At 35.3% G+C, this 24,871-nt stretch overlaps 1 protein-coding gene across 1 annotated transcript; it reads right to left on the bottom strand.

Moving 5' to 3' along the window:
• Positions 1-1,072: 1,072 nt before the first annotated feature.
• On the bottom strand, positions 1,073-21,183 carry LOC146170381 (calcium-activated chloride channel regulator 1-like). Its single transcript, XM_083388603.1, has 22 exons — positions 21,172-21,183; positions 20,944-21,081; positions 20,139-20,289; positions 19,073-19,187; positions 18,071-18,236; positions 17,084-17,332; positions 15,948-16,172; positions 15,229-15,339; positions 14,723-14,914; positions 14,210-14,500; positions 13,913-14,080; positions 11,818-11,920; positions 11,409-11,488; positions 10,988-11,084; positions 10,448-10,574; positions 9,764-9,906; positions 9,230-9,410; positions 7,329-7,471; positions 6,185-6,253; positions 2,732-2,812; positions 1,955-2,023; positions 1,073-1,305 (listed from the first exon to the last, which is right to left on the bottom strand). The coding sequence occupies exons 1-22, from the start codon at positions 21,181-21,183 to the stop codon at positions 1,073-1,075; spliced, it is 3,144 nt and encodes a 1,047-aa protein (XP_083244729.1).
• Between the last annotated feature and the right edge of the window lie 3,688 nt (positions 21,184-24,871).

The following is a 24,871-nucleotide window of genomic DNA, read 5'->3' as shown; positions in this document are numbered from 1 at the left end:
CTCGTTTGCTTTTTTTTTATTACTTTAATAAAACTGACTACTAGGCCTAAATCTGCTTCAAACATTATGTAAACCAAAGCAAAGCACATTACTGGTATAAAGTGCATTATTTTCAGGCAAGATAAAAATCTAGTAAGTTTACCCAAGCTGGCACATATACTTCTTAATAACTTCAAATTGTTTTTTTCTCAAAATCTTTGTTTTATTCTCTCAATCTTGTTAAAATTAAAATGTTGGCAACAAAGCGTACTGTTTCACATTCTAAGCTTGCTATAAGGCATCCAACAGCTTGGAACACTCTCTTTAAACTGAGCCGTGCTTGCGTTGTTATTTGACTTAACGCACAAGTTGCGACGGAAAACAGAAAGTCGTTAACACAACCCAAGTGGTGTCACTTTGTATGGGTTTGTTTTTACGCAATCTACGTCGTAAATTCGTAAAACGCCCATTTGTTGGCCAACTATATAGCTTCTAAAAGGTTATAAATAACTTAAAGCACAACGCGAAAATCACACTTTAAAGTTTAAACACAATATCTGCAATGAGACATTAAGATATATTTAGAGGATTAGTTTTTATTTTGTTTCCAAAGGTTTAAACTGTTTTTAATCGATGCTTTATTATCATATGATTTCTATGATGTCACGTGATTGTTTAATGCGTTGTGGTAAACTGGTGCGCTATGGAAAGTTGTCATGTACCGGTACGCCACAACAAGCCACCAAAAAAAATATTCACTATATAGTGTATTTTATTTCTTTTACTTTCTATTTTGGCTTAGCTGAGAGATCATCAAAGTTTTTTCATAAAGGGCAGGATAAGTGAAAGATACTGCTATTGTCACCAAAAAACTTTTTAAAACTGATTTATCAGGAATTCGGTTTATTTTTAAACGACTTCGCAGCACTGGGAATTACTAACGAAAAAACATCTCTACGGGTACGTTTTATACCACAATATAGCCTATAATAAAGTTTGTACACTGCATTTAGTTTCAAACAGGGAGACTCCAATTTTCCAAAATCTCACTCATCTTTATCGTCGTTTTTTTGGTAGAAGCTTCATCATTTTTTTAATCTTCTTCTTGTTCCCGATCATGTTGATCACGATCACTTGCCTCCGATTTATCGAAGCTGTTGGCTTGATTTTCTCCCCCTTGTTGGTTTTCACTTGTGGTCACGTAAGCCTCTTTGAGACCAGATTGCTCCAGTTGTGCGTCATAAACGTTGCCGACCGTTGATTGGCCGAAATGGCGATGACGTTGCAGCCTGTAGATCATTACACCGCAACCGACCAGTCCGCACACTGAAAGTTAGAAAAAATACTTAAAATGCGTTTTGTTGATGCTGTTCTTAGGTTAACCAAGTGATCCCGGTAAAAGCAAAATGGTATTTATTTTACTCCCTTATAGTTACGCGTATAACCGAAATATATCAACTATACTTTTTAGAAAACATAGGCTTACTCTTCTAAAAAAATCGCAAATCGCAGTCTCATTTATTTTTATTACTGCTGCACACACAATTATAACAAACGAGCGGATAGAAAACTGAAAAGACGTCACAGATACTACCCGGTTTGAAGGTGGATTTAGAAAGGTTTTTATCCAGCTTAAAGCCATCCGGAATAGTCGTATTATCGTGGGTTTCGTGTTCAGCGTTGCTTTGTGTTATATATCGACGAATGCTTTTGACGTTTGATTTGTTTAACTTAGTTTGACTGTTTTGAAGGTGAATTTGGTCCACACGTTTACTTTAAAATGTGCACTTAAATTCGGAACACAAAATATTATCATAAAATTCATTAGCATATAGGCTTTCAGCAAATGTTTGTGTAATTTTTAATGCTTTAATACCAGTATAGAAACGTTTTGTCTCTAAAAAACTAAGCATGTTTCACAGAATTCCAGGTATTTATATACCCTGATGTTTATTTGCGGAATCATCAAACTTACCTTGTAAGCCACAAACCACAGATAAGGCGATCGTCGCCGTCTCAAACGTCTTCAACTTCTCTTCCAGATCTTAACACAAAAGGTATTAGTAGTGGCGTAGTTTAAACGTAAAACTGGAACGTAGTGAGAATATCAAGCCCATCAAGACTTAAGTAAATTTTAAACGTTTCAAATATCTCCTTATTTATTTTTAACATCATCACTGGTAAATTTGGTGGTAAAGTTTGACAAAACAGTGAAATAGTATCCTGTTTTTAAGCCAAGCTGCTTATTTACAACGCATGGTACCCTACATTAACAACTAACGTTTTTAACTTGCTAACATTCGCCATACTGATAGTTTAGGAGGTTGTAAAATTGAAAATTCACAGCGAAATCACTAGGGCAAAAAAAACGCTATTTCCGGACATTAACTTCTATATACACGTTTAATAATGGTCACAAATACAAATATTTTCTGTCTAACGTTCCTGATTAATAAAAAAAATTGAACAAAATTAAAATATTGGACCATAATGTCGGAGGTGGTAATAAGACGTAGTAAAAATTTGAAAGTCAAAAGTAGGTATCATTTTGAAAGTTTAAAATAACTCTTTATTCATTTTTAACATCTTATTCGTTTTAAACAAATTTAAATCGTGTTTAACAGCTTTTAAATAAAAATATTTGTTTATTCTTTTAAACGAGCTTTATCTTTGCACTTGTTGCATTGATAAAGAATAATTGGGCGAATTTCGTTTCCACCTCGCTACATCTAAGGTTAAAATGCATTTCCACCTGCGTTGGCTCTATCCGTGGCGGTTTCGGACTCCGTCGTACTTTCACTTCCACTTCCACTGCCGCTAAATACCTCGGGCACTGCAAAGTTGTTTTATTGTTTTAGTTGGAGTGGTTTCTTATTACCTACATCACTACTTGGGGTAGTGAATAAAACGTTGTTGCAGCCTAGGATTACTTGATTATTGCGGACGATATGTTATCCTTTAATTTAGATTTATCATAAATCGGTTAAAACATCGGGATTTTAACACCTGACAAGAGTGATACAAAAGGCAGTAGTGAAATAGACATAAATCCTAATATGAGCAAAAAATAATACTAATGTGAATATTTAAAGAACATTCAATAAGAGTTCTGTTAAAATAACTTAGACTAGATTAGGGCAATTTTACGTCAAATGTCGGTTACAAACCGATAACGAAGGCAGTAGTTTCATAAGTGGTGGTAAGCGGGTTAAAACTTTTCCCAGCTTCATCTGTAAAGCAATCGCAAACGCGGGCGGCAACAAAAACAACAATCGCTAAACAAGTAATTTTATTCATTTCGTCAACTTTTTAGTCTAAAATTACTCATAAAATAACGAAATTCCCATGAGTGTGTTATACAAAAGAATAGATTAGCACAATGCAGTAATTATTATCTGTCCTGGTTAATTTAAGTTCTGCAATACTTTAATGGTCATTTACTTTTTATTAAGAGCTCACACGTTGTTTGGCTTGCAAATGATTTTAGCTGATGACGTAACAGATACGTGACCATAAATGCATTTATTTTGCGCAAACAGAACTCCACCCGAAGCCATATTACTGTCTTTGGTAAACAACCTGTTGCAACACACTAACGGCAAATCACATATAATTTCATTACAATAGAATCTTGTCTTCAACATTTTTCGTTAGGCTAACGTTTTTTATTTTGCTAAAAGTGGATTACACAAGAAAGAATATATTTCATACTTTTTTTTTATATTAATATGCAAAGTTACATTCTATGCTTCCTAAAGGCACCTGTGCTGTAAAACCGATATCCCAGTTTGTGCCACTTACTTTAAACTGCACTTTCCTTGCGTCGGTATTTGAGTTACCGTAAAACTTGTTTGACTTATAGTTAAAGCTGCGATGGAACAGAAAGTGGTTTTCACAATACAAGTGATGTCACTTCATACAGGTTTATTGTCTCCGCAATCTACATCGTAAACTAGTAACATGTTTGTTTGTCAGGCGCCTAGCTACCGACAAGTGTTATTAATAACTTGGATGAAACTCAAGTTGAAAAAACATAGTTTAAAACGCATTAAATGCTATGGGACTTAACGATATTTTAGAGGAGCTTTTTCATTTATTTTCTTCCCGAACAAAACCGTTTTTAATCGGTGCTTTATTATTATACGATTTCTATGCAGCACTTTGTTTTTCAATGTGTTTTAAACTTGCTTTACGGCTTTGTTTTAGTAAACGAGGTTTGAAGCAAGCGGGTTGATTATGAGAATCACTAATTGTCTTTATGCTTAATGAATCAACCTCACTCCTTCAAGGTAGATTGTCTGAGTCTGATTACAAATCCACACAGTTTTTGTTGGCTGGTGTTTAGCAAGCCGGCCAGAAGCCGGCAAGCAACACAACCGTCCCGTGTATTGACTGGCGACCAACTGGTATAAAATGTTTACAGTATGAGAGTTAAATGGTTGGGCTTGCGGAAGTGATTAATATCTCACCACTCTGGCCGGAATTTTTTTGGTAAGCGGTGTTTTTGCGATTTCTGCATGCTAAAAAGTTTTTTAACATAAAAAAAGTAAAAAAAAAGTTTTTAAATTTTTTTTTTTTTAAATGACGTCACATCAAAAAGCGCATAACAGCGCCAGAAAAAGTGCAACTGCGACACATTTGAAAATACGCAATACGATAAATTACATTACATGTGATTATACATTAATTATTACTTATGACGCTACAGGTTCATGGTACCCGACTATTTATGGTTAAACCGTTGTTCGAAAATTAGTTCTACACAACGATAAACAAACTCACAAAACCAATTTTTGTAGATTTTGCACAGAGTTAAATACATTGCAAAGAATTGCAAATAAAGCAAATTTATAGGAGCCCTTAAAATGTCGATACGCGGTAGAACTGCTTTTGTACATTTCTTTGGATCAAGCTTTGCTGGTAGACATATCATATTCAGATGGCAATGGGAAAACGGTCACACTCTTGAGTTCGCGGTATTTCGCCAACATAACCGCAAATGCACAACCTGAATAACAAAGACAAAGAGTATCTTTAAAATCGCTGTGCTATATGGTGTAGTACAGTGATTCTCAACCTTTTTTAGAGCCAGAGCCGCATTTCAAAACTTAAGTTCGCGAGGAGCCGCATAAAAAACAACAGTAGGCGTGTAATTAAAAAACATTAAGAAAGCAACAAGAAAACAACAAATATACATTACGCTAGCCTAGGCTAACTAATTAGCACTGTTGAAACAGCTATTTCTTATTGCCATAGCTTGTCGATCAAGACTAAATATATTATGACGTCACAAACCACAAAATTATTTTAAAGAGCCGGACGGAAGTAGCCCGGAACATTAGTACTTCGTACTCGGGATCCTTGCGGATCAACTTCATTCACTTTTGGTTTCTCTTACTTCCTTTGTTGCAATTCTGCTACTGCTAACTAATTTTTCACTCCGTTAGTGAGAGCCGCAAAATGTACAGTTGAGAGCCGCATGCGGCTCTGAGAGCCGCGGTTGAGAATCACTGGTGTAGTACCTTATAATGATAGTCGTTGTGTATAGATATATACATGCGTTAAGATTGTGAAAAAATTGGCATGAGGTGCATAGTTTAGCATACATCCCTAGCCAGCTCAAACTGAAAAGATAAAATGTACATTAATAATATTTATTTTGATAAATTGCGTTTTTTAATACAAACCGTAACAAATATTTCACCGTAACATTTTAACTTTGTCAAGTGTCACGAATTTAAGAATTGTTACTAACTTTGCCACTTAAATGTATGACACATATAACAAGGCACAGTGGTTCTTAATATTTTCCTTACAGTACCCCTTTTAAATCAACAACCAATTCTCGCACCCCTTTTAGAATTGCTTAAATAACAAAACCATAGTAATTTAATTTTTATACAAGTAACTAATATTACAGGAACACAATACCAAAATTTTACATTAAACTGAGCCAAGAAATAAATTACAGTAATACATTTTCTTTGACTGATTCAGCATCCCCGCATCCCCTAGGAACAGTTCTCGCACCCCTTGGGGCTGCAACCATACCTGGTTAAGAAACGCTGACAAGGCAAATACTTTTTTTTTATGTACAACTTTTTGTTTTATGTACACCGATATATTTTATAGGGACAAGCTAAGTGAAATCGCCCGTTTTAGTTGCTGTTTAGGCATTTATTTTCCTGAATGCGAATCAACTCACCAAAAAGCACGGTAGTCGAGGCGAGTACAATGGCGACTATGTGAAACGTGGCCAGCGCAGCTTCCACTTCTAAAGAACAAAATATTGATTTTAAACTGTGAACATTCGTCGGTATTAATTCCAGAAAAATTACACCCGATATAGCCGAGGTCGCGAGTTCGAATCCCACGGCGGACAAGATTTACGTACAAAACAGCAGGCGGTCCCGAAAGGTTAGATGTTTTGAGTTCGAATCTCACTTACGGCTAGATTAACTATTTGGCTCCAGCAGGCACTGATGGTATGGTTCTTTCTCGACTTGTTTCCCCACTGAGACTGTGAAGATCAGTTTGCAAAAAAGTGACCCAAATTTTGGACGAGGATTAGGGGCGAAACATACATCAGGACAGTTGTTTTCTATCCAATTATAAGTATACAGAGTGTTGTAATGACTCAATGCATTACCTTAAGTGCAATAGTTTTTAAATAACTTAACTTGACTTAGGTTTTTGGACAAATGACTTGGGCTATATAGGTGTTTCCATTGAGCAATTTTTGGTTACCTATCTTAATTTTTGCACATAAAACAATTTGATTGCTATGATTAATTTTTTGTTACGGTATTGCTCATAATCGTACAATTTATCAACTTTATTAGTTTAACGACTTATTTTTATGACGAGGACTTAGAGTTGACTTGCTATAAGGATGATTTGATTAAGACTTGACTTAGAGTTACTTTACAAATGACTAGACTGGAACTTAAGGTATTTCAAATGACTAGTTTTCAACATTGAGTATACGTAATAACATTGATTGTGTTTAGCGTAGAGAGAGCGGAAGAATTGAATCAACTGTTAGTGAAGGTGACGTTCAACTACGATTGATAACCCAGCCTATTGGGAAAAAAATTAGCCTACTTCTGTACGAACAGCATAGAGAATGCGTAGTTAAACTTGTGAATGGGTTCTGTAACGCTTATTTCTACGCTTGTTTTATAAAATGTATACTGTCAGCATTAAAAAATTCCATTAAAATTTCGTAGCGGTCATTAAAATCAAACATTAAAAACCTGTGGATAAAAGTTTCAAGCAGATTGTAGCTGTATGAACTTAAGATTCAATAAAGTGCCACTGTGGTTAAATTCTAGCTTATAAAACCTTACCTTCGCAAACGTTAGCTGGGCATGTAGTTGCTGGTTCTGTGGTTGCTACAACGAAGGGTTCAACGAACACGTGTGTCATCGCTATGTTGGATGTTGGACTTTCTTGGTTACTTTCGTCGTAGGCTCGCAACGCAAACCAGATGCTGATTTAAAAAACACATATAGGTCAAAAATACGGGTTAAACTTTTCATGTTAACAACTTTTTAATATACTTGATTACTTGTATTCAGAAATTTCCATGTAAAGTTCTTATATTTTTAGCAACACATCACAGAAATAAAGGAAATACTTTCTATGCAGGACACTGGTATATCTATTTTGAGAATATTTATCACGTAAAAAACTTGGAAGTAGCCTACTTTAAAAAAACTAGAAGTGTCACCTGATAAACCAGATGCAGATGTAAAAAAGTTTACAAAAAAAAATAAAAAGTATACAAAAAAATAAAATGTTCAATTCACACACTTCTTATCTCACTTACATGTTTCTATAAGTTTTCTTGTAAATATCCAGTGAAAATGTAGGATCACTTTTCATACTAGGCGTGTATTTCGATTTTAAGTGAACTTTTACACGGAATGTCCGATACTTGGCATTTTATTACGACACCAGTGCCCGATATTTTGGACAAAACGAGCCGCGATCTGACCCAAAACCAGATTACGTCATTACTATACGCAAGCAAGCGAATCAGATGAAATTGGAAGAATTAAAAATTTATTTTCTAGGTTATTAAGCCGAAAATTGATTTAGCACTAAGAGATTAAGTTAGCTCCAGGTTGACAGTCTACTAGTTTTTTAAATTTACCATTCAAGAGCAGAACTTAGTAAACCGAAAATCTATTTTTATTGTTTTTTTTATTTTTCTAAACAAACTGATATTCGGAGCATAATGGTTGGAGGTTGTAGTAAGACGTAATAAGAATTTTAAAACCCATACAGAAGTTGGTATCATTTTAAACGTTTCGATTCGAGGCTTTGGAATTCTTATAAACTGATTTCGGTGTACTAAATTCTGTACTTAGTTTAATCTTTATCATTGTAGCGTTATAAGTAATAATTAGTGGATAATTTGGAATTTATTGTATTGTGTATTTATCAAATATGTTACGATTTATGATTTGTCACTTTTTCACGCTTTTACCAAACACTCGCTGTCATTCTGAGAACAGAGCATTCGGCTGTTTCACACATGATAAATGTTATATCGTGACACATATTTCCGTAACAGATAAAAGCATTTCACCTGTGTGAACGCGTTATTATTAAAGTTCCCGGCTGCCAAAAAGGCTCCGGGTTATAAACCATTTCCGCTTTTTGGTGTTGCCTTTCCTCTTTTATGCAAACTTTCAACTTATATATGCGAAAGCTTATATCAATATAACCAGTCTTGTCTAGTTAATACAGTAAGCGGTTGTGTTGCTTGCCGGCTTCTGGCTGGCCAGCTCAACACCAGCCAACAAAAACTGTGTGGATTTGTAATCAGACTACAACAATACCTTGAAGTAATAGTAAGGTTGATTGGTCGAGGCAAATTAGTTTAATGAGACTTGCAATTAAACCCGCCTGCTTCATCATTGATGTGCAACCAGAATCGTTTGTTTTCAGCATTTTGATTTAGGCAGATTCTGTTATTCGACAGAAAATTCTAAATAATCTTTCAAGGTTGAATCGCTACGTTAAATCACAAAGTCCCACTTGAAAGGCGCATAGAAAAGTAGTATCGGACCAGTACCGATAGCACCTTATTATTGGATAATTACTAATACTACCACTTGGCATTAATATCGAACTCCGATCCGATATTATCGGACATCCCTAGTTGTCACATAAGAAAAACCGGGCTATTTTTCAGGCTGATTGCCATACAGCCAATCTAGAAAAAAACATTTATGTTTACCTTGTGTCTTCATCGGGAATGTTGTTTAAAGAAACAACAAGATTTTCCTGGAATCCTGAGCCAACTGGATTAAATACGTCTCCTTCAATCAACATGTCTTTGGTCACAAGAATACAAGAATCAAAGTAATCTGACAAATCTTTTGTTCCGTCGTAGCTGTATCGGATCTCATAGTAAGATGCTAAAGAAAATAAATTTAATGCTGAAAAACTGTATTACAACTTGAACGTTTTTTGCTTTAATGATTGTTTTTTTATTTTGTTTTGTTAGCATAACTATAAATCATGCTGAATGGATTTTGCTGGGTTCCAAGTTATAAGTACGACTTATTTCTACAACATAAATATAATAATTTCGTTGTTTTGTTACTTTGATAGACGATAAGCAAAATTTTTTAATGTGTTACCAATTTTAAGGAAACTATGTATCGCGGTATGGCGCTAAAATTTGTTTTTTTATTTTTATTATTTTAAGATTATTAAACACTTTACAATGACAAATAACCATAGCATACCAACCATATTATATTTTTACCTGTTCCAACATCGTAATCGTCTCCTGGAGCGGAAAATGTTAGTCTGACTCCTCTTGAAAGATCATTGACGTCAAGCTGCTTGGCAACAAGATCAATCACTTTTCCCGGAGGAAGGACATCCACAGAAGGATCAACCACAGCTCTGAGTGGGAATATCAACAGAAAAGATTCAAATAAAGCCAATAAGACTATAAAAAATCGAGTTTTTATACCCTAAACCAAAAGAATCACCCACAGCTAAACCAAAAGAATCATCCACAGCTGTGGGTGGAAACGTTTTGAAGAGAAAACCTCAAATTAAGGCATGAAGGTTATAAAAATAAGATCATTGTCCTTAAACTACAATGATCAACCACTAATCTGGGTAGAAACGTCAGATCTTAATGTCATTTAATAAATAATCAACTCAATGTCATTTCGTGTACGCTACTTTAGAAGGAAAACAAACTGCAGCTAAACATCACAAGGGTAAAATGCATGGTTAGCAAGACCTGAAACGCAAAAAAATACAGGATTTTAACTTGTGGAACTTATGTTCATCACATAGATGTCATATTAAATTAATGAAACAAATAGGTTTGGGGCACATCCAAGTGAAAAAGTAAAGCTTCTAAGGAAATCAGACAACAATTAGCGCGTTATTATGGTATGAAATAAAACAGTTTATTTCTTAGGTTTCTCACCCATCATAAGAAAATCCTCCTGGCGAAACGACCCTCGTGAAAGGATCAAGGTCTGATGTGCTCACCCCATTCTCATCACTGTTAAGACCAGGTAAAGTAGGACCCTTTGGATTTACTTCAAGTGTACCTGTATATTTATTTTTGCAAGTTTGTGGACCATGTTTTGGGTAAATATATGTATAAGTTACTTTGAAATTTTCGATTTCGACTCCGCCGCATTTTCATTGCGTTGCGATAACAACCAAAACAATTAGTCTTTTTTTTACATCGTAGTTTTTGGTAATATAGTACCTTAATGATAACTACCATACTTAAGACCAGTAATCACGGATTTTTTTGATGACCTTCGCTTAAAACAGCAAAACCGAAATTTTTCAAAAGTGCTTCGTACATATTGTTTAGAAAGATTTCACCTTTTTTATTTTTATGAATTTTTAATGCGCTGTTGTGCAACCGATACGAGGTACAAGGTAAGATAAGCACAAAGTCAACATTGTTTATTTACAAGACAGTTACGTACTGTTTGTTCTAATTTCTCACCATCCGTATTAATGAGCCCAGCGTTATACAAGGCTGTCGATTTTCCTGATTTGTGCTGAGCAAGCCTCGTTGTATTTCCAGCACCAGATATTTGAACCTAAACCGTATTTCATATTTGTTTAATAAATCCTACACTTCAACTATTTTACTTTAACATCATTAGTTCTCAATCTGTTATACACATACGAATAGTATGCGAGTGCCTTTCAGGTTTTTTACATTTTTTGCAAGTGCGGCTGCCATAAGATGCATTTTTTCTGCTTTATATACTAACCCAAATAATTGGAGTAAGGGCTTTATAATTGATTTTTCACTTAACAAACACAAATTAACTAGTAGCAAATTAATTCTTTTGAATTAGGTGTTGCGTGGCCAAAAAAGGTTTAACACTTTGGCTAAGAACACTCTTGATTTTATCTACCTGAACAGCGTATCTCCCAGTCTGAACGAATGTTGTGAAGTATCGGGAATAAACTCCGTCGTCTTTCCTCACGTCAGGTGCTAAAAGATTTTTAAGACGAATTTAATAATATTTTATTGAAATGCTGTATGGTCGTAAAAAAATTATTGAGTCAAAACGTCACCCACATACTTATTGCGTTGGCGAATCTAATAACTTCTTCGACTTAATTACACATGGTTGCGTTGTTAATTGCATTTGTTGTTAATCACCAAAAATCCTAACTGCTTATGATATTAAGAAGCAAAATAGGAAAGGATATCCGTATCCTCTCAATATGTACTGTTTTTTTATAGTGCGCAAATTCAAAATCTAATTTCAATAGTATCTTTTTGCATAACACTTGAATTATCTCTTGTAGTAAACTCACCCGCGCCTGAATCGAAAAGTTCCAGTTCAGTTTTTGTTCCACTCGGCAAAGTTATTGTCGCCATAACATCTGCTCCTAGAACCGGGGTATGGCCTTGTGTTACCTGCGTTTTTCAAGATTTGATTAGAATAAAGTGATAATATTAATCAAAACTTAATTATTTACGAATACAAACTGAATTTGTAAAAAAGAAGATATCTCCTCGCCCCAATGCACGTTAATGACGCCATGACTTCGAATTGTAGCAATATAGTTTAGATTCATTCGAATTAAGAGACTGATGATGCCGTGATTGGCGAAATATATTTCTCTTTTATAAACTAGAACCTATAGTGACTGATTTTGACTGAGACAAGAAAGTCTAAACTATATTATTTACGAATAGTACGAGCTTAAATATAACTGATTTTAGGTTGTGGTGATGTACATTCTACTACTAACAAAACCCCAAATATTTACGTCACGCATTTACCCAGATATAAGTGATTTTAAACGAAGTTTTAAAACACTATAATAAATGCAGCATGTCAAACAAGTTTTAAAATTACGACTTTTCAAATTTAGCCACTTCAACTGATAAAACAAAAATTAGTAAAACGAGGGAAAAAAAACAAAAAAAACGGTAAAAAAAAAAGATTGTTCCAATGTTGGCTGAACTAAAGATAACCTTTACTTAATAAACGAAAAGATAAGAAAATCCTCTCGATCAAAGGTTTAATGCAATATTTGCTCTGTCCACATCAAGTTGTGTTTATGCAGACATTAACCAAACATTGATTTAAGACTAGGACGGATATTTTCAATGCATTGTATATAGATATATAACGTGGATTGTCAGTTAAAAAATGAAATAACGCTTGAGACTTGCAGTTATAAGATGAGTGTATTCTTTTCGACGAAACATTAAAGCTCATTTTTGGAACGTTTTGGCGTTTTGTCAGCAAAATTAAACCGATACTATCACTTAAAGTCGAATTTCGGCTGCGATCCGAATTTATCGGACGCTCCTCTCGACTGTCGCTCTTATTTATCCTTATCTCCAAGTTAATTTGTTGTCGTTGGCAAGATCAATTGTTATTGACTGCTTCTATAATTTGATTTTGGCTAAATAAAAGTATCCAAAACGTTTTTGTAGCTAATTTTATTTTCGCCTTGCATTCGCAGTGCATAACAAAAATCGTGTATAAACTAGTGCTAACATGAAAGGTACTGTACTAACTTGATTCGTGTATATTTATATTTTCATGCAGATCACGATAACTTGACTTTCAAAAAGAACCTTTGCTCCACGCGAATAAAATCCATTTTGTTTGATTAAACTCAAGAGTAATTAAGATTAAGCCATGTAACGGTTGTTTAGTGTTTTTGGCCTGATAATATACATTAAACATGTGAGACTGCACGTAATATCCACCGTCGTACGCAATTATCACCACGTGGGTGGTTAAGTACACATAATTATAAGTAAAGTCTATTACACCAAGTGCTTCAGACAAGTGGCATATGGCGAAATGCTACTTTGAGGTTGTTCATGGAGTCTCTGCGTTGGTCATAGGTTGGTTGAAGTAGGCTCATGTATGAAACAATTAATAGCGTGTCAAGAGTGTTCTGCCACTCAAAGGCAGCTTGCATCAAGTGTGTAATAAGATTAAAAAAGTATTAATTTTTAAAAGGAGATTTTAGTAAAACAATGTATTACGTAATAAGCATACCAAAGCCCATACAGAAGTAGTTATCATCTTGAACGTTACGTTATCATCTTGATAAACTGAATAAAGAGTTATTCGAAACGTTCAAGATGATATCTACTTGTGTATGGGCTCTGCTATTCTTATTACGTACTACAACCTCCAACCATTACGCTCCATTGGCAGTATTGATTCTATGTCAGTGGTGCTCAATATTTTTCAAGTGAAGAAAAACTAAGAAAATAAAGGAAAACTGGGGCAACCTTATCCTGTTTTAAAACGCGTCATTACAAAACAAGCCTATAACTTGATATAATAAAACATTTTAAACTTGTGTCAAAAAATCGTGGTTGCACACGTGTTTAATCCTGTGAGCAAATCCAAAGTCAAACTCAATTAATTCAAACCTTTCCATAAACAACGATGGGCTCCAGATTTTTCGCGTCAATTTCCGACATTCCGGATTCAACAACCATCGGTTCGACGTCACGATCTGACGCCATTGACGTCACTATGACGTCAACCTTTTGTGAAAAAGGTTGAGTGGCGTAAATCTGGAATTGCCAACTGCCGACCTAAAAGGTAAAAGCATTTATATTTAAGTTTTCTATGTTAGGTTGTAAATGTAAATTGGATATGGATTAATAATAAAGAGAATCATCAGTATTTAAAAAAACATATTTTATTTGATATCAGTGTTATACCTTTGACATTCCTTCTATTGTAAACATCATCAACCTTAAACTAGAGTCGACATGAGCCATTATATCGCAATTTAGGCTTGCTTCTGAGCAATACATCGCTCCGTCAGGTTCAGACAACGTAATGTAAGGAGGATCGCCTTGTGACCAAGTGAAGGTAAACACAGTGTTGTTGCCAATCGTTGAATCAATATAAACCGTGTTTACGGTTGTTTTGGGGTTTGCAGCAGCGAGGAAATTGACCTCTTTGGTTTTAATGAATGTGGATTGAAGTAAGAAGGAATGACTGTACAACTGCAAAACAAACCATTATTTAAAGCAAAGATATCAAGGAAAATGCGTCGTATTTATTTATCTACGATTCATTGTTGGGCAAAATATGAGTTTTATTATCACCGGAAACGAAAAAATCTTCGAGTTGAAATTACTTTTTAATCTTAACTAGTTGTAATGTTACTTTTGTAAAAAGGGCTATATCTATGATGCAAAATCATTTAATTGTAGTTTATACATTACCTGAAAAACTTCATTGTACACATCGCCATCTCCAGTGTTTGCCAAATTTTTAAAGCTTTCCATAAGAGCTATGAGGTCAAGGTCCTCGTTGAAGAACCAAACTCCCCCACTGTCTTCACACAATTCCTGAAGATCCTGGTTAATCACGATGTTGGTTTGACCTCCGAAGAATATCGTGTCGACAAATACTCCCTGAAATTATAAAAACATTCGACCATATGTTTTCGAACAACTAGCGAAGAGGTAACAAACTCATTAGATACAAAGAGCCGCAATTCTCACTTTGTTAACTGCGAAGTAAAGCACCTTGTAATTGGCAGAAAAATATCATTCTATATATATCGTTAAAAGTGATAGTATCAGAGTCTGAGTTAGTAATAATAAATCGAACTAAAGCAAACGAAATCGACATTGTTCTTTGAAAAAAAGAGCTGTAAATTTTGAGTGAGGTTGTATGTCTAACTAGTCAGCTATCTCTTGGGATTTTGTTAGTTACAATAGTTTACCTTATTAAGTACGTCGTTTGCCAATTGAGAAACATAAGGAGCTGTTGTTTCCTCTCCATCTGATAGCACGATCATATGACCTCCAGCCGCTGACCCATCTTTCTCAAGCATCTAATTACAAGGTTGCTAAACACCTAACAGTTGTGCTTTTTTATCAAAATTAGACTTGAATGGCAATTTTTAACAATTATATATAATCTTTAAAACTGAGTTTAAAAACTGCTTAGAAAAGGTCATACTATTTCAGTTTAAATGGTTGTTGTCAGTACGCAAGAAAGAAGCCAAGATAGTTTTTGTTTTACTGTTTAGATTTTTACGTAAACCAGATGTCAAATCTATATTTTGAATTGAACAACATTTTTACTGTCTTCGAGTATTTTTTCATAAAATCAGAAACTTCTACTGGAAATAAATTATTATTGAAAACATTTTTAAAGTTACCACGTCGAGGTTATTGTGTAAACGTTTGAAATTAACACCAAATTTGTTCAAAATTGCGAGTCTTATTGTCGGATTTAAACAATTATTTACATATTTTCACCTCGCTTTATAAATTATGGTTTAGTGGGATAACAGCCAGCAATAACTTGTTTGTCTAACTCTAGGGCTTGATGTATTAAAAAACTGAAACGTTTTAAGATTATAAAATTACCATAAGAATTCGGGAAAGGTCCGATTTTTTGTTATTTTAAACACCTTTACTTTTGCTATAACTTTACCTGTATTGCGTTTCTAATTCCGCACCCAATGCACGTCCCACCATTTCCGTTTAAACTGCTTATGATATTCACCAAGTGATCTCTGTAGTCATCAATCACAACCAAGTCTATTTTGTCGATTGCGTCGAAGTTAAACTCCACGATGCCAACTTTTGTTCCGTCAGGAAGAAATTGACTGACGAATAAACTCGCAGCAGTTTTCATTTCTTCGAGTCTCGTTGGATACTGTAGCGTCAAAAAGTTAACCAACTAATTCTATCAAAGAAACCAGTGGAAAGGGGCGACCTGTAGACTCTTAAAAACCTGGCCCACATAGCGAGCAAAGCGAGATCTTATAATTTAGTTAGACCAGTATTTTTTGCATGTTTGAAATTATAGGTCTCATAATTGTTTTATCTTTATTCAACCGTGACGTGAATTTCTCAGCCGAACGAGAAAATACAAAATGATAAAAAAACATATGTGGTTTTTATTTTCGATTTTTTTTTCACGTGGCGCACCTGGCAACGTTCCCTGGCGCAGCGGTCAAGAAGCGTGGGTCGTAAGTAACTTTAAGTGTCTCCTAATACATTGAACTTCCTTGTTTTATCTGAAGTTTTGCTAACGCAGTTATAGTTGGATTTTTGCAGACCTATGGTGACTAAATAATGTAGGGAACCAGTTACTGAAGGAAAATTACTAAAGATAAAGTAAGTGACTTGAACTGTGTCGGATTTTAGTGGTCTAAAGCACGGGTTAACAAACTGTTTTCTTAAAGGGCCGGATAACTGTTAGGTAAATTTGTAGAACTTTATTAACTTGATATTATTTAAGCGAAGAAAATATAAATAACTTTGAAACCAAAACTGTAGTGATGTAAATTGTCGTTAAGTCAAAATTTTAACTAAAAATAATCAGAATTTAGCTTAAATTTACATTCGACAACTTTTCTACTGAACTTTATCTTCATGAAAGAAAAATTACGCTTGCCAAATCTGGCTTAAGTTTGCACTGAATCTACATAAGATGATATCGGGACATAAAACTTGTTTACTCGACCAAGTAGGCTCCGGAATTTTCATGCTACATTACAGATCAGTGCATTTAGTGTATCTATGAATGTAAAAGCACTATTGTAAAACAAAGTTAGCGTATACCCCAAAATCCATGCTTCCCGAAGTATCCAGAACAAGAACAAACTTGGAATATTCAACAGCTTTAACCACGTTTATGTTTGTGGCTGGAGGTTGTAAGTTAGAACTTGGTTGGTTCGCTCCACCAGCGAAGTCAGGCGACTGTTTAATGACAGCCCAAGTGCTCTTTTGATCACAAAGTCGGTTGTGTTCGTTCGGTGCCTCGCTGTTGTGGCCGTTTGTGTCTAATGAGTCGTCGCAGAAGTGGATTACCTGCAATTGTTCACATATCTGTCTGTTATATGTATAAATACAACTGAAAATACAGGCTGTTTATCCCCTTTAATTGAGGTTGTGTGTACGAACAGGATGCAGCAGGCAATGGCGCTGTAGTTGTTTTTCAACCTGTTGAAAAGCTCCCCTTTGAACCTATGTTGCTCAGTTGGTAGAGCGATGGTCCCCGGTATAACGGAGGTTGTGAGTTCGAATCTCATCACATGTTAGTTTTAGAAACAGGATGCAGCAGGCAGTAGTGTAATGGTTATTTTCCAACCTGCTCCCTCTCAGTTGGTAGAGCGACGGTCGCCGTATGTCTGAGGTCGTGAGTTCGAAGCTCACCTCATGCTAGTTGACTTTCTAACCTGGCCTTGCTTGATAAATAAATCCAAATCCTTAAAATTATTAGGGGATTTAGGGATGTACTTGGGCTTTGGGGTTAGGTAAAATGTGCTATAGGCCTGATTTTGAACATTTACTTATTCTTATTTAGACGTTATTATGACTAACAGGTATTGTTCCTATGTTAGTTCTTATCTCGGTCTTATGGATAATCATGTTAGACCATATTTTTGCAAAACTATTGTTTGGGTTCAATGTTAAAAACTTGGGATAAATTAGAGATGGGATTAATAAAGGGCTATGGATTTAAAGCCTGGCCTATGGGCTTTGGCTGGATTTGTGCCCTGGTTATTTTAGGTCGACTTCGCAGCCTTCATATAAACATGAACTTACGTCTTTATGGAAATGGTGCGACATAAGAGACGTGTTGACACTTTGATCGTCATATGGATAAAACACACAATCATCTTCTGGTAAGCCCGTTTGCGGGTTGTTCTTACACAGCCGTTCTTCGTCATTTTCAATAACAAATTTTTGCCCGATTAAGCCAATTGGACACCTTGAAATAAATAAACAACATTTAGTCTTTTTACACTCTAGGAAAATAACCTGTGAACTAGGGATGTCCGCTAACATCGGATCGGAACCGATACCCGTACCAAGAGTATTATCAGTACTCAATAACCGGGTATGGGACCCCACTAGGGATGTTTAAGACTACTCGAGACCCGAGTCCTACGCCCGCACACGCAACAAAAAAAATTAATTAAAAATATATAAGACCACAAACTGTAAATTGTAAAGGTGGGATAGCATGCAATCGTGGAAACCCCTAGGAAGTAGGTTAATTTGAATGAAGTCGGGCTCGGTCTCGGGACCAAGGAGTAGGGTTGTTTTAAACGGAATCCGCAGCCCTGATAGTGTTGCGGTACCAATCAGGTGCTAAATGAATTAAAGCATTCCAGAAATGGTTTGCGATCTAACATGGCGTTTTCTATGAAAGAAAAATGGGTGAGAAGAGCCAAGACGCTTACAAATTATGCCAAGATAAGCTTGATTCACTCTTTCTATAAACCATAAGCCTTGGGGACAAATATGTAACTGTTGCTACCAGGCATAGTAATAATAAATAAAAGCAGCTCCTCTGGTAAACAACAAATGCAAATTTTGCGACTATGTTGGCCAACGAATGACAGAAAGCCACAAAAATTAGTGCTAAAAAAATTTTGAAGCGAAATAGCATGTTTTTACACTTCCAAAAAATCTGGTTTTGGAATGAAATAGTTGGACATCCCATTAGGAATATTTGAAACAATATATTATTTTATTAAGTATGTATGGTTTACTTTACATCAAAACTGTTAAAGCCATTAACCGGTGATTCGCAAAACCAACCTTGTTGCTTGAACATATTGATTGCTGTCGTAGTAAAACGCCTCATAACCTTCTTTCGGAGACTCGTCGTAAACTCCCCAACGGAGATGCGCCCACTCGTGGACAAATACCTTACCTAAAAAAACAGAAAATCTGTGATGTCAATTTTGTCTTGCCTGAAGTTAGAATAAATGTGGGACATAGAGTATGTTATGGCAAAAATAAGAGCAACCCTTTGAAGCAAGGCGGCTGTGGGTTATAGTTGGACGTGAAAGGAATAACAAAGCCAACAAAAGAATTAAGTATAGCATTTCGTGAACATTTCGAATGAAAGAGTCAATTTCACTTTTAGGTAGTCTAAAAACCGCAAGTTTCTTTAGGATTTTGGAGCTTAATGGCGTGAGGTTGTCGTTAGACGAATAGTTAAAGTATGAAAGCCCATACAGAATTAGGGGGCATTTTGAACTTTTCTAATAAATCGTAAGATAATGGCTGGAAGATATAGTTGGACGTAGAATGAATAACAAAGCCCATACAGAAGTAGGAATCATTTTGAACGTTTCTAATGGAATTTGTCGTCATACGTTTATACTGAAGTAGGTCAAATACATTAATGTTTGCACAAGGTGGTTGAACCTTAACAGCTATCGGCCACCAACATTTTTATAGCGCAATATTAGGCTGACCATACCGGTTGAAACCACCTTTTCTTCACTATGTTGACATGAATTAAGAACGAATCTAAGTGTTGAAAATAAGAGTAACCCTATAATTCAATAGTGCGAGATATTCTTTATTATTGCTTCGCAAACCTCACAAAGAACTAAGAAGCATTTTGGTAACGCTTCGAATATATCTGAAAATAATGGCTGAAGGTTGTAGTTGGACGTAGAATAAATAACAAAGCCCATGCATAAATAAAGGTGCTATCTTGTGAAGGTTTAAAACAAATATTATAATAATGGCTCAAGTATGTCATTCAACCTATATATCAAGGCCCATGCAGAAGTACGTCAAATACTTTAATGTTTGCACATAAGAGTTACGAGCAACCATCGTCAAAATGTACTTGTGTTTAATTTCTCACCTCTTGGCCCAAAGTCGTTGACGAAGGTGTCATCTTTAAGATATTGTGGAGTAAGATGAATGTAACTTCCAGGCTCGCCACACTGCCCGTACTGTAGCGTGTAAGGGGTTTCCCCGTATTCTGGGTTGGCATCAGCTATTATCACGTCGGCCTGTAATTATTATGGAATAAATTTATTGAAAATATTTTCTAAAAAAAATTATTTAAGTACATGTAAGACAAAATTACAAATAAAAACAAAAATTGTTATATGTGAAATAGCATGTACAAGGGAGTTGAACCTTTCATTATACACACTGTGTATATTCTTTGATCTAGGCCTTTTCAAGTCGTACAGCCAACTATAACGGCTTGCTTTGCTGGTGATACTACACCTGCTGTCTTTGGAAGTAATTTACCGAACCTAAGCATGATTGTATGTTAACAAGCAATTAAGTTGTACCTCACTCCAAGATCAATTTGTAAGCGTTTTCTTTCTTGCAAAACAATTCTGATAAGTCCTATTGATTTCGCTAATAGCCTTTCAGAAGGCACTCACATAGGCTTTTACTATGCTACTATTGAACAGATGAACCATAAAACTAATTCGGCATTTCTGACATCTCTGATGTATAAAACCATAGACTGATTTCATACATCCAGCAATAATTAAATATCTTATACGTGTTTTTTTGTAATTATGTCAAATCGCTTTGTCTTTTCTCTGATATCTAAAACCATAAACTGATTTGACACAAGCAATATCTTTTAAGATTTTATATTCTTATATCTATTTTTGCAAATGTGTTAAATGGTTTTGTCTTACATTTTCGTAAACTTGTCCGCGTGCGACTCCGTAGTTTCCACTGTTCCATGTTTTCGGCACGAGTATTGTGACGTCACCAAAGTACGCCCTCTTGTGAGTGGCAACCCAAAGTACGTCACTTGCGTCAGATACCATCGCCTGGATTACAAATTTTGTAATGACACTTGACGTTTACTAAATGAAGCACCTATTTTCTAAATATTTGTAATAAGATTACTATACTCGTACCTGTTTATGCATTTTAATAGGAAAAATAAGCCAACATTATATTGAAGCTTAGTTATCTATGGCTCAATTTTTAATGTTTTTTGTTTTCGTACATCTGTACATATTCACTTACTTTTCAGTTGAAAAAAGTTGCTTATATTTATAAAAGTTAGCAGAGGTGTTTATATTAGCTAGCTTATGAAACCTGTTGCTTTTACATTAAAATAACGTCGAGCTCGCTATTGATACTTCATAAGTTGTTTCAAACCTTGGAGCATAATGGTTGGAGGTTGTAGTAAGACGTAATAAGAATATCAAAGCCCATACAGAAGTAGGTATCATTTTGGACGTTTCGAATAACTCTTTATTCATTTTCAACATCATTTTCAACTGCTTCTGCATGGGCTGTGATTTTAATGTACGTCTAACTACAACCTTTAGCTATTATGCGTCATATATGTTAATCAGCTCCAAAATGTTAATGATACTTTTCTAAGAGTTTACATATTAAGAAAAAAACACCATGCAAATTATTGTAGAAATGATCAGAAAAGACTAAACCCTAACTTGAGAATCCACAGCGCTGCAGTTCGTGGTACTGGTAGGCTGCAGGCTTCTGTGGCAACGCGTGATTTCTTTACTAATATTTAACCAAGTTGTCACGGATACGGTCGAGACGCTTAGATTGCTGATTGCTGAATGTACCCACGCTGTTTAATTAGACCTCTTAGTGTGTATCTGTACTGTACCAAAATATTACGCCATGGTTTAATAAGTATTGTTGGAACACACAATAAGACCTAAAAAGCAGCAATACCTAAAGCAGAAAAATCTTTAAAACCATAGTATTAAGACTAATGACCTAATAAAGCCAAATACGCAGTAATTTCCAGTACAGCATAAAATCAAAATCGTCGGAATAAGTCCTAAATCCACCGGTATAAGGCCTAAATTCATCGGAATAAGGCCTGAATTCACCGGTATAAGGCCTAAATTCATCGGAATAAGGCCTAAATTCATCGGAATAAGGCCTAAATGACCAAAATAACGCCCGAACCTATGGGTAGAGGGTATGGGACAATCATGAGCCATCGGTCTGGCATCGGCCCTTTTGGTGACTTTGTTTGGACGCCCTAGTCTGACCGGCGCCGTCAGGGCGTCGCTGTTTTGGCACCGGATTTTTAGTCCTGTTTGGGGTTATTGGTGGGTAATGGGTGGGGTTAGAACATGGGTTAGTGTTAAAATTATTAGGGGAGTTGGTGATGTACTTAGGGGTGTGGTTTGGGGTTAGTTTAAGTGTTGTTTAGGCCTGATCCCGATCTTTTAGATCCTATTCCGACATATTTAGGACTTATAGCGATTTAGACAGCACTAATACCATTTGAGTACCTATTTTGGCCTTATTCCGAATTGTGTTCGGTCTTATGGCTGGAGTCCTGCATGGATTTAGAAATAGTACTAATTTATTTCGGACTTTACAAGATTATACCATTCTTGATTGATAGCTATATTTTTCTTATTTAATAACTGTAAACAAGTTGTTTTAAGTTTTAAATGTAATATTCTATAATATAATAAGAGGGTTTCAAACGTCGGAAAAACGACGAACACAAAAATTTAATTCATGCGCAAAATCTGACCTTTTGGCAAACTAATGTTGAGAGTGTGACGTAACGAAATTTAAACGGGATATTTATCTCCGAATAAGGAGCGTCATGCTTCACACGACACATCCTAAAATGATGCTGGATCATTATTTAGTTAAATAACATTCTTCTGTACCAAGCTACTTATAATATTAATAATAAATTCATCGTATTTAACCTCCAAAGAGATCAACATTTTACGACAATTTTAAATATCGTTTACACTCGTGATGGACATGTGATTATTAAAACGCACCTGGCACAGTTTGTGTGTAGGTAAGATTGGTAGAAGCTAAAACACATTAAAACTTAACTAAAAAACCTAGGCCAATAACAAACACAAAGCAATCCAACATCACTTTAAGATCGCTAAAACTCAAAAAGCTGTACATACCTTTCATTTCTTGTTTGACGAATTTCTCTAAAAACGAGGTAAGACCTTTCAACTTTTTACTTTTTTATGGTAAAGGATTTATCTCTCATCCTTTCATTGAAGATACTTTTAATACTCAAGTCTCACAGCATTAGACCAATCACACGAAAGCATTTAAGTGTTAAACAATATTGATTTCTAGCGGGGATTGGTATGAATCAATTTATACACTTGCGGCACGTGTGATAACAACCCGAGTTTCACAAAGAGTTTCACATCATTTAAAAGCGTAAACAAATATGCAATAGGCTACTGAAAGAAGTTCTTTCTGTACTTATTTAATAAAAAGCAAGGGCGACAAAACACAACTCAGTACACTTAGTATACACACGCACATTTTTAACAATGTGCGCACTTTTTGAACTGCCTTTAAATATGTGCGCACTTTTTTTCACAATGTGTACAGAGTTTAGCTAACTCTAACTCTAAAAACTCTAACTCTAACTCTAACTCTAACTCTAACTCTAACTCTAACTCTAACTCTAACTCTAACTCTAACTCTAACTCTAACTCTAACTCTAACTCTAACTCTAACTCTAACTCTAACTCTAACTCTAACTCTAACTCTAACTCTAACTCTAACTCTAACTCTAACTCTAACTCTAACTCTAACTCTAACTCTAACTCTAACTCTAACTCTAACTCTAACTCTAACTCTAACTCTAACTCTAACTCTAACTCTAACTCTAACTCTAACTCTAACTCTAACTCTAACTCTAACTCTAACTCTAACTCTAACTCTAACTCTAACTCTAACTCTAACTCTAACTCTAACTCTAACATTGTTAAAAAAAGTGCGCACATTGTTGAAGGTAGTTTAAAATGTGCGCACATTTTTTGCACATTTTGGCGTGCACATTTTTGCGCACATTGCGCAAAATAACGCCACGTCCCCTGTTGAAGTTCTTACAAGGTTGGAATGCCGTGTTACGTTTTGTATCATGGACCTAAGCACAACCATGACCTACGCTGGGTTCCAGCCGTTGTGTTCAAAAGATTACAGTTTGTGTTACATTAGTACAAAAGCTATAACGAAGTAACCGATTCGCGCAAACCGCCAAACGCCTTTTGTAGTTGCAGCAAAACGTCTAAGAAAGCTTTTGTTTTCGATATTCCGATATTTTTCATCAAATTTTGTTTGTATTTACTTAAATGGGCCAAAAAGAAAGATTTTTGGAAGGCATTGCTGCGTGGTTGAAATACACAGTACACCAAATGTTATAAATCAAGAAATAAGTTAGTGTGTCGGTCATTTATTGTAGTAACCTCTTGACCTAACCCAGCCGCGCAAACCAGGTGTGACATAATTTGTTAAAGCGTAGAATTGTTTCAAATAGAAGCGCATAATTTATATTCAATTCTCTTGAGCTAAAACACCTGTAGTAAATCTTAACCTTTCACAGGTTGCCAAATCCACTTGTTTAAGCTTGATGTTTTGTCGCAGTAGTTTGTGTTGTTTTGCAACTCAACGCCAATAAAGGAAATCTCTGTACCTGGCATTACACGTTAGTTGCTCGCCCAGCAGCATTTGATGGTCATTAATGTATCAGCGAAGGTTATCGGCTAGTAATTGGTCGCCAGAAAAAACGTTGACGCCGCACTATATTGCTGCATTTGAAGCAGCACATTTAACGTTTCGCCA

This window comes from Ascidiella aspersa, chromosome 1, assembly GCF_963924565.1.
Source record: "Ascidiella aspersa chromosome 1, kaAscAspe10.2, whole genome shotgun sequence".
In the NCBI taxonomy this organism is placed as follows: domain Eukaryota; kingdom Metazoa; phylum Chordata; class Ascidiacea; order Phlebobranchia; family Ascidiidae; genus Ascidiella; species Ascidiella aspersa.
The sequence above is the reverse complement of the archived record's forward strand: the minus strand, read 5'-3'. Positions and strand labels throughout refer to the sequence as shown.